The following is a 17,284-nucleotide window of genomic DNA, read 5'->3' as shown; positions in this document are numbered from 1 at the left end:
TTGCCCCTTTTCATTCCCTGGATGACACTGACATCTAGTGGAGTTAATATTTTTAAGATCTTCAACTTAAAATATCCACACGTCACTGTCACCATCACCACCAGCACCACTACCATCACCGTCATCACCACCACCACCAGCACCACCATCACCACCAGCACCAGCATCACCAGCATCACCACCACCACCACCACCACCACCATCACCACCACCACCATCATCATCATCACCATCACCACCACCACCATCACCGTAATCACCACCACCACCACCACCACCACCATCACCACCACCACCACCAGCATCATCACCACCACCAGCATCACCACCACCACCAGCATCACCATCACCATCATCACCATCATCACCAGCACCAGCATCACCAGCATCACCACCACCACCACCACCACCATCATCATCATCATCATCATCATCATCATCACCATCATCACCATCATCACCATCACCACCACCACCATCGTTTTGTTCAAGTGAAAGCCAGTAATGGCCCACAGGCGGGTCCAGCCTGGGAGTTTAGCCATCTTTTCCTTCAATGCCATGATGCAAACCCATGACCCCCAATCTCTATTCCTGCCAGTAACCATTGTGCAGCCAGATTCAATTTTTAAAATGGTTTACTCTCAAACTGCTTTCCAACATTTAAAAAAGGGAATAAGCATTGATGACGACAAGATTCATGGGCAGGGCTTTGCATTATTAGAGCCCTTAATTATGACATAATTAATGGGGATTCTGAGTCACCGTAAGATGAGTTCTGAGTGGCTCTAGCACCTGCCCTGACAGCTGGGGCCCCTGGCCTCTGCCGGGATGCCTGCACTGGGGCACGCCCACGTGTGTGCGGCTTGAATAAGCGCAAGAGTGCCCCCACCCCTCTGTCCTCCACTCTCCTCTTAGCCTGGGGAGCCCCTCCCTTCTCTCCAACGTGGGGTGACTCTGGTGACCACGGCCCCTGATAGACACCAAGCACAGCCAGGCTCTGCAGACACAGGGAGGAAGGAAAGATTTCTTAACTGAGTTATTATCATTTTGAATCTTCCTGCCTTCAAGTTTTCTGCATTGTCGGTTACCCAGTGGATAGGGTGCAGGATACTATTTTCTGGCACATTCCACCTCCAGAGGTGCCCTTCGTATGAGGGGACAGGGACATGCTGGAGCTCTCCCTATAAACAGCTCCGTTTGTAAAGATTCTTCCTGGCTTCTCATGACTTTCTTTAGAATAGAAACCAAAACCAATGCCCAATAAATGTGGCCCTTGAAAGGTATCCCGTGCCTGGGTGTTTGTTTTCCTGCCACGCCCTAACAGGAGGGGCAAAGATACAGAAGGTTCCCTGGTCCACGTTCAAAAGTCCTCACTCCTCCCCGGTGTGACGGCGTCCCACTCACGGCGCCCCTTCTCTGCATCGTCAGCAACTGGTTTCTCAAGTCCACTGGTCGTGAGTGAGGGCACAGCCTGTTCTGTGAGGTGACACCCTCTCAACTGAAAGTCTCCAAGCTGGGGGTGGAGAAGGGTTACAGGTGCTGGACAGAGCTGTTCAGGTGACTGCTGCCATTCTCTGTGTCTGAAGACATTTCACAATAAAACCTCTTATTCGTGTACAAGTTTATGCATCTCAGATATTCACCTGGATTTTGCAGAAACCTAAACATCTTCCTCCCAATCTCTCGCATATTCCTACAACCGCGTCTGCGGGGCACCATCAGAAATCATTTGCAACAACTAGTGCTGGTGAGAAAAAATGAAAGCAATGCCACAAAGACTCTTCACCCCTTAGAGGGAATCTTCTCAACAGCCCCGCCACAGACCCACTACTGTTTCCAGCTCAGAGAGGTTAAGTAACTAGCTCAAGGTCAAATGTCGGCTGTAAGTGGAGGCTGGGGTCTGGGCCTGGTCTGTCTGGTCCTCACTCTGCCCCTCCAGCAGCAGTGTCTGCAGGAACTGCTGTGGCACAGGGCACTGGGCAAAGGAGAGGGGAGAGTCGTCAAGAGGCGGTGCGTGCTGTCGGCCACAGACCTTGGCAATAATGACAGCCCAATGGGAAAACCGCCACCAGCACGGCGGGAAACGGATGGGGTATCTACTGCACTTGGAAGCCAGGAGCCACATCAAGAGCGCCATCTCCAAACAAGGGCAGCGATCAGACGACAGACCCCTGCCACCCCGGAGAGCCCTCCTCCTGTTGAAGACAAGAGATGCTCGACATCTTTGCATCTAAGTCAGCAGCAACCAACCAAACGGAGAAGTTAGCTTGTTCAGAACAGGGCACCACCGACATTAGGGGCTGGACCGCTCTTGATGTGGGTGCCGACCTGTGCACTGTTGGATGGTGAACAGCATCCCTGATTGCTACCCATGACCACATGTCGGCGGCATCCTACCCACCCCCAACTCCCAGTGGTGACACCCCAAAACTTCTCCAGAAACTACCAGATGTCCCCTGGGCAGCAAAACCGCCCTGGTTGAGAATCACTGGCTTACAAACCTATACTTGTAATGCACTGACCTATTCCAGGGAGGGGCAGTGTCCTTAGGGCAAATGACTGCAGTCCCATGACAGCAGCTCTGCCTGGAGCTCTGGGCTCAACTGCAAAGCCTTCCACGACTGATTGGTAATGTCTGCTGCGTGTGAGGGAGGGGACGGGGTGGCAGCACTTGTCCCTCCTCCATAGTTCAGGGGTTCTCTGCATCCCAATTACCCAAAGAGCTTTTGCAAACTGCACATGCCAGGGTCCCATGCACAGACTTGGGTCCAGAAACCTGAGCCCAGAGAGCTGATCTACAGTTTTTAAAATGGTCCCCAGATGACCCCAAAGAAAAGTCCAAGTGAAGAGCCTTTATGTCAATGAGCCTCGAAAAACACTCGAGGCTTCTGGTACTAAAAGCTACCTCGAGGTAAATCCTCAGGCACTCCAGCCTGGGATCAAATTGGGGAATTTTGCCAGAGTTTCATCATTTCCTTATAGCCAATGTGAGAAGTCTTTAGCTGGAGACTAAGAAAGTCACAGGATAATAAATATCTTTATACAAACCCATTACTCTTCTTTTTTTTTTTAATTATTTTATTTTTTTTGAGGAAGATTAGCCCTGAGCTAACATCTGCTGCCAATCCTCCTCTTTTTTTTTTTTGCTGAGGAAGACCGGCCCTGAGCTAACATCCGTGCCCATCTTCCTCCATTTTATATATGGGATGCTGCCACAGCATGGCTTGACGAGTGGTGCCTAGGTCCGTACCGGGGATCCAATCCGGCAAACCCCGGGCCGCTGAAGTGGAACATGTGAACTTAACCACTGCACCACCGGGCTGGCCCTCCTCACTCTTCATTTTTGACCCATGTACCAGAACTCCCCGCACGTTGAGAAGTTCCCATTTCACTCCATATCCAAATCTTTGCTTCTCATAATTTTCTTAGACTTCCACAGAAATCAATGTTATTCTCATTAATCGTGTTTGGATGCTGCAAGTATCATTGAACCATGTGGCTACTTGATTGATACTAATTGAAATTCTTTGGAATCACACTCCAATCTCTTTCCAGGGTTGACACTCACGGTGAAAAGGTTGGACCGGCGCTTGGACTGCTTCCGGACGGGCGTCGGCGTGTTGGCAGTGGGAGGGACATCGATCCGTAGTTCTTTCTGGCTGGTGCTTGGCGTCGACGGGACGGACGAGGAATAGTCACTTAAGCTCCCACCTCCATTACTTGTCTGTAACGATGGAAAACCAAGGATGGATTAATCACACACTCCAGGAACCTAAGGCCACCACCAATGTGCGGTCATACGCGACAAGGCAGCCACACTGAAGAGACGCCTGCGCGGCAGGTGGGACGGCTTCTCTGACTCTGCTAGTTGTATGAGCATCACAGGTACACGGCCTCATTCTAGAACATACAGATGACCCCAGAGTCCCTTTATCTGAGAAAAGTGACGTAAGAAAGAAAAGTCTCTATCAGTTAATTTAAAAATTTAAAATGCCCTTCCCTGCCCGGGGGTTGACGCAGAAAGAGCACTGTTTTGTCCAGCAGGACGGCAACCCACATTTTATAAAGGACACCTTGAAACTCAGAATGCTTTTGGAAGAAATTTCAAGATTCAGAAAAACTGGAAGGTGCCTAGAGTGGAGAAGAACATCCCTGACTCTATCTCAGAGGCTGCCACTGTCGTGCAATTACTTACTGACGTCATAGGCAGACTGAAAAGTGTGACAGCACACCTGCCTGCCACATCCTTTAAAAAACTGCCAATGTCACACCTGTCCAAGAAATGTTAATTGAACACACAAGCGTGGGCAAAACCAAGCCAACAGTTTCCTTAATGGGCCTTGGGTTCGTTTCTCCAAAGTGACAATTATTTTATTCACTTCCAAGTAAGTGATTTAGCAAAATGTTGCTACAGAAAGATAGTAGTTTCTAAGGGAGACGGTAATTATAATTGAGGGCTGCTACCAAATTTAAGAGACAGTGGGACTAGCCACTGAGATCAACCCACAATTGTTCAACCCACAAGCAGACGAGAAGCAGGACCAACATAGGGGCGGGGGACTGAGACCAACAGCGAAGACGGCAGTGCACACCTGGCTTCTTCGCTCGAGCAGGCACGCCTCATAACTCAGGCTACGTGAAGACGGAAACATTAAAGAATGACTCCCATAAAAACCACTTGGCCACAGCGGTTTCTGAAGGCAATGCTCAGTCAATTACCAACATGCTGTTACTTATAAAGTTGAGAAGACAAAAAAAAAAATCCACCTTAGAGTGGCCGAGGCCCCTCCTCGGAGAGGCACGTTCTCCTGGTTCCGACACACCTTTCCCGCGTGCCCGACGTACCTGGCTTATGTGCACAGCAGACACCTGCGCGGAACACACAGACGAGTGGCTTGGAGAGTTGGGCAGCGACTTGCAGGGTCCTATGGACAGCTGCTGCTTCTTCCTTGTGGCGACAATCTTCTGGGCAACTAGTGGACAGGGAGACAAAAGAAATGAACGTGAGGCTGGTTTCCAAACATAAGGAATGTGGCAGAGACGGCTGGTTGTCCCTGTAACCCACTATTCCCTTCTTCTGCAGTAATAGAATTTCTGATTTTCAGTTGGGCACTTGACTACCAGAATAAATACAACATTTCCCTAAGCCTCCTCTGGTTTGTGCCCCCGTACCCCAACTAAATATGGCCAAGCAAGCAAGCTCTGGCCAATGGGATGAGAGTAGAAGGGTCATGTGGCATCTTCCAGGAACCTTCCTTGAGAGGGCTGCCCTTGGTCCATTTCTTTCTTAAGTCTTTTCTTCTTTGGCTGCTTATAATGCACACATGTGAGCAAAGCCCCAGCAGCCATCCTGGGGATGGAAGCCACACATGGTGGGACATGAGACAGAAGGAGGTGAGCCTCTGGCTCCATGGAAGATCTTAGTGGCCCTGCACAGACCATCTCGGAAGCCTTGAATATAAAACAAAAAAAATACACACTTGTTTTGTTTAAATTATTCTAATAATATGATTTGTTCCAGTTAATTGCGGCAAAAATAATGCTAAATAAGATACAGTAATTTAAGTCCCCTGGAAAATCAAAATCTTTTTTTTGCACAGCCTATAGAATTACTCTTAACTGTGCAAGCTATTGTGTAGAATTATATCCAAGGACATGTAATGATATCAAAGACTTCTTTTATGTAATATATTACTATACACATTGGGAGTTTATCTTAATCAATACAAATCTAAGTTCAACCAGCCATAACTTCTCTTGGCAAATAGGCTCGCTGATAAAGCATATTGGATTTAATTGGAAAGGAAGTCAACGATTAGAAAACACTTCCTACACCAATAGGTGTCACTACAGGAGAATAACTACAGCTTTTATTTGAATAGATGTGTGTCTTTGGGGACTAGCTGTAATTAAGTTCAATGATATTCAATCCTTGTCTTTGCCCAGATAGTTGCAATTTTGAAAGATACCCACACGAAGGAACAAACACATCACTGTCCCCAGCAATAGGTTGTAATACAGGAGCGCACATAGTGTCTGCAAATAATTTCTTTTCCAAATGAATACAATTTTAATAAAGGAACTGGTTTGTCCACAGCTTACGGCTTTCATGCAAATGAATGATAGTATAAATATGATTAAGTGAAAATGCAATATATAAAAAATGGCTCACAGAGATGAAGAAGCAGCTTCATTAGTTACATCCCACCTCCAATAGGCCTCTTATCATCCTGAAAGGATGGTATCAATTAATTTATCTTCCCATGGTGTATTGATCATAACCTTCATCAGCTAATCATGTTTAAATTACAGAGGAATATCTCAGCACTCTGTCATTTCAAAACCATTGGCGTATTGATCTGGGGTCTTTGAAGACATATATTAGAACATTTCAAAAATCATTATGTGAACTCAAAAATAAAATCTAGGATCAGATTCCAATGGCTGCAAAACGTGTGTCACATAGGTGAAGTGAAATTCCGAAGACCAGAAGTAAGTTAACTTAAAATGGTGGCTGTGCAGGTGATTGATAATTTACTTCTTTTTGGGGCAGGAGGAGAGCACAAGGGCGTTTTTGATTATCAGTGCTAACGCATTTTTATTTCACTCCCAGACTTGGAGGTGCTATTTAGCTGGATGACCACACCGACTTTGATCTTAAAGCTCACAGAAAACACAAATCTCAGAATGAAACAGGGCTGAGCTGTTTGGAGAGCTTTGTAGACATTTCTATAAACGTTTTCTACACTTAGGGGAGATTTGAGAAACTTTCTAAGACAAGTCAAATATGTTATTAAAATCCTCATTTTATGAAACTCCAAATGCAAGTGAATGTTCCATCTTCCCTACCTGGAGTCTAAGAAAGGGCGAGTTCATGAGCAAAGAGAGTATTTTCATAATAAAGCTTCTCATCAAATAATGGACAGGGTTGTACAAAGCATGAGCCCCATGTTAAGTCCTAAAATTCTTCTGTCCATGTCATTATTGCTTGACCATATTAATTACAAAAAAAAATGAAGTCACAACTTCTAATAAGTGGTAGTATTTTTTCCTACTTTACTAGAATTTTTATTTATATTTGTTTTCTTTTCCCATTTACCCATAATTTTTATGTTCTTCCCACCCTCATACACAAATGGAGAAAAGGAAATGATTTACAAATATTTTGTTCTAAAATTGATAGACTGCTTTAGAGCCAAAGGGTAACCCACAAAAATGGGGGAAAACTTAATGAAAAACAAGGGAAGTATCTGACTTAGGAAGAAAGAAGAACAGAAGAGGAAATGGGACGGTGACGTGACTGTTCTGTGAGGCTTGGCCATCCTCCCCTCCATAGTGACAAGGAAATCTACGCTGTGAGCCACAGCTGTCTAACTGCTGATATGTCCTGGAGACGTGACCTGGGGGTGGTGTCTCTGTGAGCCTCACTTAAAGGCTTCCCTAGATGAATCATTTGGGTGTGAAAAAGTTAAAGTGACCACCGCATCTAAGACAGTGCCATGGTCCATCCCTCAAATGACCTTGAAAAAGTCAAGAAACACCCCCCAACCTCCCAAAAACAACGCAAAGGAAATGGAAGGCCAGGGGAGGGAGGCGCTGTTCTCTTCTAACTATAATCATTAACAACTCACTGTGTTTACAACATTTAAATGTTAATCGATTTAAAACGCAAATATTACCCCAGATTATACTGGCTGGGCAATTTTGAGAACTATTGAGTTTTTTGTCTACATTTGATCATTCAACAAATGAATATGTTACGTATTTCAAATAAATACATGCATATGAATGAACCGATGAATAAATAAAACAGAAAAACAATCACTTGAGCTTACTTAAAAGAATCTGGAATCTTTACCATTGACATATGTTGTTTTCTCAATTTTGGTGACATTCTTGAGCAATTTTGATGACACAAGCTATGCCAAAGTCTTAAACGGTGCTGCCACTATCTACTGAAAATCTTTGATCTTTTACCAGACACTAACCAATTTCATTAACCTCCTGATATTTCAATACTAATGCTCAGTGTTGTCTTAAAAGTCACTTCCTCCAGGATTTTGATGTTTTATTTGGCTAACAGATAAAAGATACCCTTTAATTAGCCCCTTCAGTCATCTCTATAATTAGGGCTTCTGGGGGCTGGCAGAGGTCCCTTCTCGACCTGGGCGATGACTTGGGATCATTTTTTAAGCTGCACCGTTAAGTATACTTTGATCCATGTACTTCCGTTCTTCATCTAAAAAGAGGTTTACTGAAGAATTTAAGCAAGAAAAGTGAGTTACACCTTTACTTTCTCACAAATTTAAACTTTCTGTTGGATTAGATGATAAATGACACTCTTTAATTAGAGGTATATATATATAAGATCTTCAGCTCCCCAATAAGACTTCATTAAATCCTGGCCTAATGCCCACTTTCTGCTTCAACTTTGTTTTTTAAATCTTTCGCGCTAAACAAGGAAAAGGATAACTTTCGGTCACATCTGACCAGTGGGCCAGGTAGGCCCATCTAACAACTCAGTTAATCCTCACATTCTTCTATTTCACAGAGGAGGCAAATCAAGCAGAGAGGCAGCCAGTAGCAGGACAGGGGTTCAAGTGCAGTCTGCCGGCCTCCCACCAGCTTGCTACGCTGCCGCAGGGCAACAGAACATCCCTTTTCCCTGCCCGCATCCCCCACCATACTCTTCCGCTGCCAGAACCGGGACCACGTATCCTTTTGCCCTGTCCCCTCGCTTTCTCCACAATCTGTAAATTTTATTTGGATAGCAGATAAGAAAGATCCAGCTCGGTGGCTGGCACCGAGGAGACGTTCAGCCAACCCCACTGGCCGAGCTCCATTTTCACGGTCAGCCTTCTTGAGAGCAGGTGGACTCCCCCTGATGACCCCTCCTTTGTTCCCCTGGCCATTACAACCTGGCCTCATCTCCATCCCCTTGGTTGAACTTACCATTGTCAAGGTCACTGGTGGCCAACTGGAGGCCAGCTTGCATCTTGACCTCTGGGCAGCAGGTGGCATTACTGACAGTTCCCTCCTCTCCTGAAACATTTCCTCCTTCCATGACATCAACTTTCCTGGTTTCCCTCCCCTGGCTGGAACTTCCTTCCCCTCCTCCTTTGTTGCCTCTTTCAATAGGGTGCTTCCAGGCTTCCTCCCTCAGCTCTCTTTTATCTCCATGAACTCTCCCCAGGCAATCTCTCCACATTAATGTGTCAACCACCACCTCAATGCCAATGCCTCCCAAATCTACCCAAAGCCTCACTTTGCACCCTTCCTGCGTTCTAGAACCGTGTATCCTATTACCAACCCCCCATCTCCCCTCGATGTGCTGGAAATGCCCCCAAGTCCACATGCCCAACCTGAGCTTCGCTCCTTCTCCCACCCAACCGATTTCTCCTTGATTTTCTATCTCTGTGGATTGTACCACTTACTCCCTCCCCACCCCAGGCGTGGAGAGGAGACACAACAGATGATTGATTCCACCACCTGAATTTCTCTTAAATTCACGGGCGCTGCCTTGATCCAAGACCTCACCCTTCCACGGCTGGCTACCCAAACAGCTTCCAAGCACCCCTTCACTGCAGCCCGAAGGAACACACTGCAAGGCGACCTTTTAAAGGCAAATCCATCATCCGCTCCACTTACAGCTTGTCACAGCTCCCATCACACAGACAGCAAGGTGAAGCTCCTAGCAAAATGGGGTCTTTCATGTTTGTGAGGAGTAGGTTCTCTGCTCCTGTCATTTCCTTCCACGGAGAGATTCCCACTGCCCTAACCTCCCGGCTTGCTACATGTTCTCCTGGAAATAGGTCCAACCCCACTGAGGAGCAGGGACTCATATGACTGATGAGCTTGGAATAAACTGTCCCTTCTCGGTCCCTCTGATCTGAGGGTCTGTGTGCCCGGGACTCAGGGGCCAAGCGTGGGGCTCCCGCGCTGCCTGGACCCTGCCAGGCAAGTCCTCCTGCTTCTGATTTCCATAGAAGGAAGCCCAGAGAAGCTTCACTTTCCGATACAGCTTCACCAATCGAAAGTAATAATCTGATCTTCCAGGGGCCCGAGGCTTTGGTCTCGTTTCTTAATTGGTTCAGAACCCCAGGAAGGACAAGGATCCCTTCAAAACCCAATAGGGCCACCTCCTCAGCCTCACTGCCTGCCCCTGGACCCACTGCCCCATGTCCAAGCCAGAGAGAACTCACCATGGTTGTCAGCACACGTCGCGCTCTCTGAAGCCTACAAGCAACACAAGTTGCCACCACTGCCTAGAAGATGCCTCCCTTCTCCTCAGGGCCACTTCCGTCTCAGAATCCACATCTGGAGCCTCGCCTCTCCTAGGGAGGCTTCCTCTTCTAACCATCCAGACTCCTCGGTGGAGGCCCTGCACTCCCAAAGCCCACAGGCGCTAATGTGGCTAGCCTCGTATTTCACCCACACCTTGGCTAAGCACCCCAACGTGGGCATGGGAGTGTACACCTGCATGCACACATGTGTGTGCACACACACACACAGTGTCAGGGCCATGGTGAAGGGCCGAAACTCTGCTTTTCACCCCTGAATCCCTGTGCCTGGTGTATAGGAATGATTATGCAACAAATAATCCCAAATCAGACATGCAATAATTCACAGTAGGTTCTGCTCTCTACTTTTTTCAGTAGGAAGATTCCAGTGGCCAGGGGATGTCTTTGAGATCCCTCTTGCATGGCCCCACCTGGCATCTACAATTAAGCACTCAAATTAAGCTCTTTTATTTCATTAACGCTTATGACATCTTTGGCATAGTCCCACATATGTTAGTAAATTTAACCAGTAAAACATTTCCCTGGTCTAAATGATTTACATGAATTAATCAATCAATAAGAACTTTTGAAAGGCCACCTATGAGCCCAGCAAAGGGAGGGCAGGAGGCGGGAGAAGAGAAGTAGGACCTGGTCCTTACCCTCAACGAGCCTTGTCTGCCTCCCACATCAAGAGCCCCGATTTTCTCATCAGAGACGGGGCCCCGGAGGCAGCCACTCAAGTGATTCACTGGATGGCCCTCTTCCTCCATCCTCCTTTCTTCACTCATTTACTCAGATCCCGCAACCCAATCTTCTCCGTGTACAGGTTCCATAGAGGCTTCTTGCCCAGGCTCCACACTGGCCTGCCCTTTCACCTCCCCTTCCCAGTGTGCTGGTGCCTGGAGGAGAGTTAACACATCAACTCGCTTTGCAGTGATCTGCTTTTTAACATTCTACATCATTACGTCCTTCGCAACATCAGCTTCCGCCACGTTCCCACCACTGCCAGCACCGCAGCCCCTTCTGGAACAAGGAGAGCTCTCGGATGAGTCCCATGCACTCTTCAGGCTGTGCTGGGGAGCAGACGACTTGTGGGGAGCAGGGAGAAGTGGGGGCCATAGCTAAGGACAGAGGTTTGACAGACACTGCAGCGCCACAATGAGATGCCAAGTGCAAACGGTGTAAATTAAGCCAAATTTGAGGAAGATGACGATTCGTCGGCTACTGAGAAAGCTGTAGGCCAGTATGGGGTAGGGGTGGGGGAGACACAACATTCTGAGTAAGTGATGTTAGACAGGAATTTAAGTACGAACGATGGATCTAACAAAATGATATTTAAAATGTTTATAATAACCACATCTGTAAAAATCAACTAGCATGAGACTCCACAAAAATACTTTAAAAGCACAATTTGAGGCTGGGGGGGGGGGTCACAGCATGTTTTATCTTTATCTTTGGTGCCCCCACCCAAAGATAACATTTACTGCAGCTTCCACTGACAGGCTCTCCCATTAGAACCTCGGGGGGCTTCCCCAGAGAACTCCCGTAAATAATGAAAACCACCAGAGACTGTAAATCTTCCAGAAACAAATAAAAGATCCCCTAACGTCTCAACTCCGTTTAAAATTACAGTTGAGTGATCATTAAAATACTTTATTAATTAAGAAGAAATTAATTACCAAATTATCTATGTAGTTCTGAATTTGTGACTTAGGAATCGAAAGAAATCTGAAGTGGAATTTTCCTCCCCATGAAAACCTCAAAGTCAATGAATGTTACAGCGAGTGTATTCTCTACAGTTGGTAACCCTATACCCATCTCCTAGGATTTTCATATTATCTAAGTTTTGAGCATAGAGGAAGCTATGCCAGAAAGCCTGTAAAATGAAAAAGGGGGAGTGGGGGAAGAGGTACACTCTTGAAGGTCTCTTGGGTTGTTTGATGCTTCATGACTATTAGTGAACCAGAAATCCACAGCCTGCGGGTACCTGCACACCTGTGGAGACTCTGCCAATCATGCTGTCAATGAGAAAAGAGCTCATGCTCCAAGACAATGGGCCAATTCCATGGGCAACTCCAAACTATGCTGAAAATGCTAGATATCATACTTTATTTATCCTCCTTGGGGCAACATGTACCTGACACTCAACAAGCACTTGCCAAATGGGTAAATGAATGAACAGATGATCAATAATGGGGATGGGTGAGAAGGTTATGAGAAGGTAGGAGGAGAAGCAGCTTAAAAGGGAAACAGGAAAGACATTTTTAAGGATCTGGCGTGCAAAGAAGGCTGACGAGCGTGGACTTCATCCTTGAGGCAATTGGGGGTCATCAAAACTGTTCAAGGACAAGTGACAAGATCTACGCTTTGGAAGGACACCTGGTGTGGCTGGGAAGCTGCAGGGCATCTCTATCTGGGCACTGGAGAAAGGGAGTATGTGGACGAATCGGTTGGGGGACAGAGCTGTGATGGAGCGGCCATGGTCTAGACTCAGCAGCCCGGCTCCCCCGGCTCGGAGAGGCACATAGATACCACGTTTTGAGGCACTCACATGCAAAGCTGCTGTTACTCTGCCCTTACACCTGATCAATATTCCAGCAGGGTATAGAATTCTAGGCTGATTATACGTCATTCGATGATTCAAAGCTACTGAAAGAAGTTCTTCTAAGGTGATACAAGCTCAGTGATGTAGTTTTAGCTAAACCTTCATCGCTTAAGAACTGTCAAAGCAAATTTGGACATTTAACCTATTCTAAGTTGTGGTTCCTAAAACCTGAGTATGCTGACGTTTAGCAAGACAGCCTGGACTCAGTTCTTTAACGTATGTTAGATCTTCCTGTCCACACAGTGACCCACTAGGAGAAACTCTCCATCCTCCTTCTGACAAGGCGTTCATCCTTTTTTCCCCACTATCTTTAAAATCACCCAGCTGTTCTCTCTGAAGCTGACTTGTCCCATCCCAGAGCATCCTTTGCACAGACAACACATTTATCATTCTAAAAATAGGTCTGGCCTGATCACTTCCATGTTTCAATAAAACAAACTATAAATCATCAGAAGTTTCCTAATTATAAGAAATATTAATAAGGAAGGAAAGGTACCCTGTAACTGAACAGATGGTAAAATTAATTTAGCAGAGAGTTAAAGGGAAATGTTCTTCTATGCATTTGCTTTTTGGTTCCGTGTCAGTGAAAACCCAGTGAGAAGTTCTGGCCAAGAGTCAATTGCCCGAGGTCCCTGTGGCCCCAGCAGGTCTTTAGGAGAAAGGGTTTGGTGAGAGAAATCCTATGCTGACTTACCTCACGTGTACCTAACCACAAAATGTGGCATTTCTATTATATTAAAAAAAAACCAAAAAATGTCTAATCCAAGACAGGCTATGGTTACAAAGCCAAACTCACTTTAATTTCTTCTAGGAAGCTTTCAAGTTTTCCGTGAAGTAATGAAGTCTGAATTCTTCATCTGAGATTCTGTTCTTGTCTGTATTCTTTTTATCTCGTTGTATTAAAACAAATTTATCTTCATTTATGTCGCAATTACCTATTAGGGTTGTTAATTTGCTGGAAATGAAGCTATTGTTTAATTGCTCCTATTAATCGGGGGATTTAAATGCCGACTGTAATAAACAGTTACCTTCAGGACGGAGCAAAGTCATGGCTGCTGACATTAATTCCAGAATTCTAGAATGAGGGGAAATTTCTACCGTGTCCAAGGCAGCTGGATCCCCTTTTCCCTTTCAGAGAAAGTGAAAGAACATTTTAAAAGCCCCTCATGCTGAAACAAATATGGTCTATTCAATGTTTTCTTACACGTGTACCCAATTGTGATATGTTGTCTGCGGCCCATCTGAACGTGGGGCTTCTAGGGCCTGACTCTGCTTCAACCAGCCTTTCTCCCCTAATGTTTGGGGGAAGAAGGAAGCCATTCCAAATGGCACGACCTGGAGTCCCCTCCAGGGCTGTGTCACAGGCTCCAGTCTGCCCCACGTGTTAATTGGACGCCCAACAGATGGTCAGATGGGGACACTTTGGGGGCCCCTCCGGCTACCCTGCCCCCTCTCACCACGTGCCACCAGCTCTTCCCTGAGCACTGCACTCAGCCACTCCTTCTCCAGCTTCCTGACTCCACCACCATCCTCATCTAAGACCTTCGGCATGTCCCCCCTCCCCTGCTGTGCAGGTTCCTGGCTGGTTCTCTTCTCTGCATGCTCCCCAAATTTAAAATCTTCAGCTTCTCCAGACCTGCAGCACGCTCGAGGATAGGAGTTGACCCACCCAAGTTGGTCTCCAGCCTAAAGGACATATTCTGTGTCACAGCCAGTCTGACTGGCTGTCTAGGACCCTAGGGTGGGAGGTTTAGAGAGGACAGGATGGTATCCAGCATTTGGCATAAATCTGATGCTCAGTGAACATCCAGAAACGCAGGGCACCACACTGGGATGGGCACGTGCTCCTGACAAGTCCTAGCCACCAGGGTACCACTCGTGCCAGCCTGTGCTGCTTGGATCCTGAAGGCCTCCAGGATCCCTCAACGAGAATGGGGACCAAGGACCTGAGGAGTGACTCTCAGGAGGGACAAAGGGCAGGAGGGAGGCACCCAGGCTCTGCTCCCCTTGAATGAATCACTCACATGGGGGTAAGCCCCACCCCTCGGGCGCAGGTGAGGTCAGGATGATACCTTCAAGGCATGCCTGACTCAGAGGGCACAGCATCCATGCCAATGATCCAGGAGGGTCCCGGAATGCTCTCGGTCAGGCCACAAGTCTGACCATTTTGTTAATACCTGGATTTGGCTGCTTTTCCTTTTCGTGTGTATGGGAGACATCTTTGCTATGACTTGGTCTCCTTCTTCCCTCCCTCCCTCACTCGTTCTTCTTCCATTACGTCATGCAGCAGCGGCAAAGTGCCAGGCCACCTGCTATATGGGGGAGACTGGGGCATCCAGATGAACCTGGTGGCTGCACCACTGAGAAAACATGGACCAGGCCGCTGGAATGCTGAGTGCACCCGACACCCTCCCTGTCCCAGCGCCCCTTGGAAGAGACATTTCACACAACTTGCATGACTTATTTTACTAAGGTCCCAAGAAGCAGCACTCATCAGTCTTGGCCCAGCACCCCCAAACCCTGACTCCTCTTCCTTGTTTCAGAATTCAGCTCCTCATTCCGGGCACTGGCTCCTTCTGCACTCAGGATGTCAGATGAGCGACAAGCTGTCAGAGAAGGAAGAGTGCCCCAAGAAAGGAGTGTATTTATGACAGAAACAAAGTAGGGATTATTTTCAGGAGGAAAATAGTGAGATATTATGAATATTTCACAGACACTGCAGAATCATTAAAAGCAGGAAAAATCTGGAAAGATGAGGAGGCATGAAACATGTGAGAATGTTGTGCCCATGGAGCAGGGAGTAATCAGCACACGATGAGCATGTGGTCCAGTGAGAAGGCAAACCGGTGTGTGTGGGGCCCCAGGGCAGCTGAACTCCGAGCATCAACAAAGTGAGGCTCCAGGAGGCAGGAGCTGGTACCTCTGACAGGTGCCAAGACCTGGAGAGGAGCTGGAATGCTGGCTGGTCACCTGGACCTTATGGACAAATGACTTCTCCTTCAGGACGTCCCCAGCTCAGAAGACAGCTCTCCTCTCCTCTTAATATGCTGCAGTAAGACTTACAGGGCTGCGTGTCATTTCACTCAATGTCCACCTGACACTCATTATTATTATTCCACTTAATTGACTAAACAATCACTAACACAAGTCAGCTGAGTTCGAAAGCAGCTCACGTAGCTTAGGCTATTCTGAAATGCAGAAAGATGTGCAAGGGAGCATAAATGAAAGACCTTTCCAAGAGCGAAGGTTTCCAGACTAGAGCACTATGATATTCTCACCAAGATCCAGGTTAACGTGGAGCCAAATACAGACTCTGATTAGAAAACATTCTAGATGCAACAATTAAACCCAGGGCAAACCTGTTCACGAGGCCAAGAGATGATTAACTTTCTCCCTCACTTATTCTCAAGCTGGATGCAAATCAGCGTCTTTCAAGACAAGGCAAGTGAATATTCCAATAAATTGGCAATACAATTTAGATGGCAGGCCAGGATCCAAAAGATAAATGGCTAAACAAAGAGAGGAAAAATGAACCTGTCACTTCTTCTCAACTCATCAAGCTGTCTCGCGGAGAAAGTTGACGATTCCGGAGCAGAAACGTTTCTGACACCCCCTGAAGGTGAAGGCTCGCGCTGACTCTTCAGTCTGCATGGTGGCCGCCTCTCCCTGCTTTCTTCACCGGGGAAGCTACAGGACTCAGCTTTTAGATCCAATATTTTTTAAAAAGGCCAAATTACGGGTCACAAAATATACTAACACAGTTTACGAGTGAAGTGAAAGAAAAGACCTAGGAAAAATGCAAATGAACGTCGTGACGCCGGGGGAAGACAATTACTACAAAGACAGAACCGAGAGAGGGCAACAACGGATTGCAGCAAGGATTTTAAAACACGAAAAAAGAAAAGCCGCCACGAAGAATGAGAAAAGCAGAAAACAGATCATGCAAAACTATTCACGCTAAGAAATCACACAAAAATTTAAAGAAAGCTGAGGAGATGAACACAAATGAGGAATAAGAGACAAAACGAGAATAAGAGAATATTTAAGACACAGAGGCTATAATTAGATTTTGAAATCAGCAACTTTGAGACAAATACAGCTAAGGACAATAATTGGTTTTCTTTAAAAAAATTAATATAGTTTGATTAATATTGACAGGCAAATTTATCAGGTCTCACTTGCTTCCTAAGATATACGCACTTAGAGAAAAAAGGGGAGTTTAGAAATTTCTCTAATCTCATCGTCACAGGCACATTCTCCTTCCAGCATCTTTTAACTTTCAAGAAAAACGGACTTATCTGTCACAACTGAAGCTGTTTTCCTATTTCCAGAAATAATTATCCTTACAACAATCTCCATAAAAAAGACATTTTCTCCTTAAAGTGGGAGAGAAGATGTC

The 17,284-nt window shown here is 46.3% G+C and overlaps 1 protein-coding gene across 16 annotated transcripts in view; it reads right to left on the bottom strand.

The window, feature by feature from the left end:
- AGAP1 (ArfGAP with GTPase domain, ankyrin repeat and PH domain 1) overlaps positions 1–17,284 on the bottom strand; it is a 558,771-nt gene that overhangs the window by 277,930 nt on the left and 263,557 nt on the right. For all 16 annotated transcript variants that reach the window (XM_070269557.1, XM_070269555.1, XM_070269554.1 and 13 more), the window contains 2 exons: positions 4,846–4,973; positions 3,569–3,724 (listed from right to left, as the gene is read on the bottom strand). In XM_070269557.1, the coding sequence (XP_070125658.1) occupies positions 3,569–3,724; positions 4,846–4,973 (284 nt within the window). The remainder of the gene's footprint in view (positions 1–3,568; positions 3,725–4,845; positions 4,974–17,284) is intronic.

Source organism: Equus caballus, chromosome 6 (genome assembly GCF_041296265.1).
Source record: "Equus caballus isolate H_3958 breed thoroughbred chromosome 6, TB-T2T, whole genome shotgun sequence".
NCBI lineage: Eukaryota > Metazoa > Chordata > Mammalia > Perissodactyla > Equidae > Equus > Equus caballus.
Note: the sequence above shows the minus strand (reverse complement) of the source record. Positions and strands in the feature narration are given on the sequence as shown.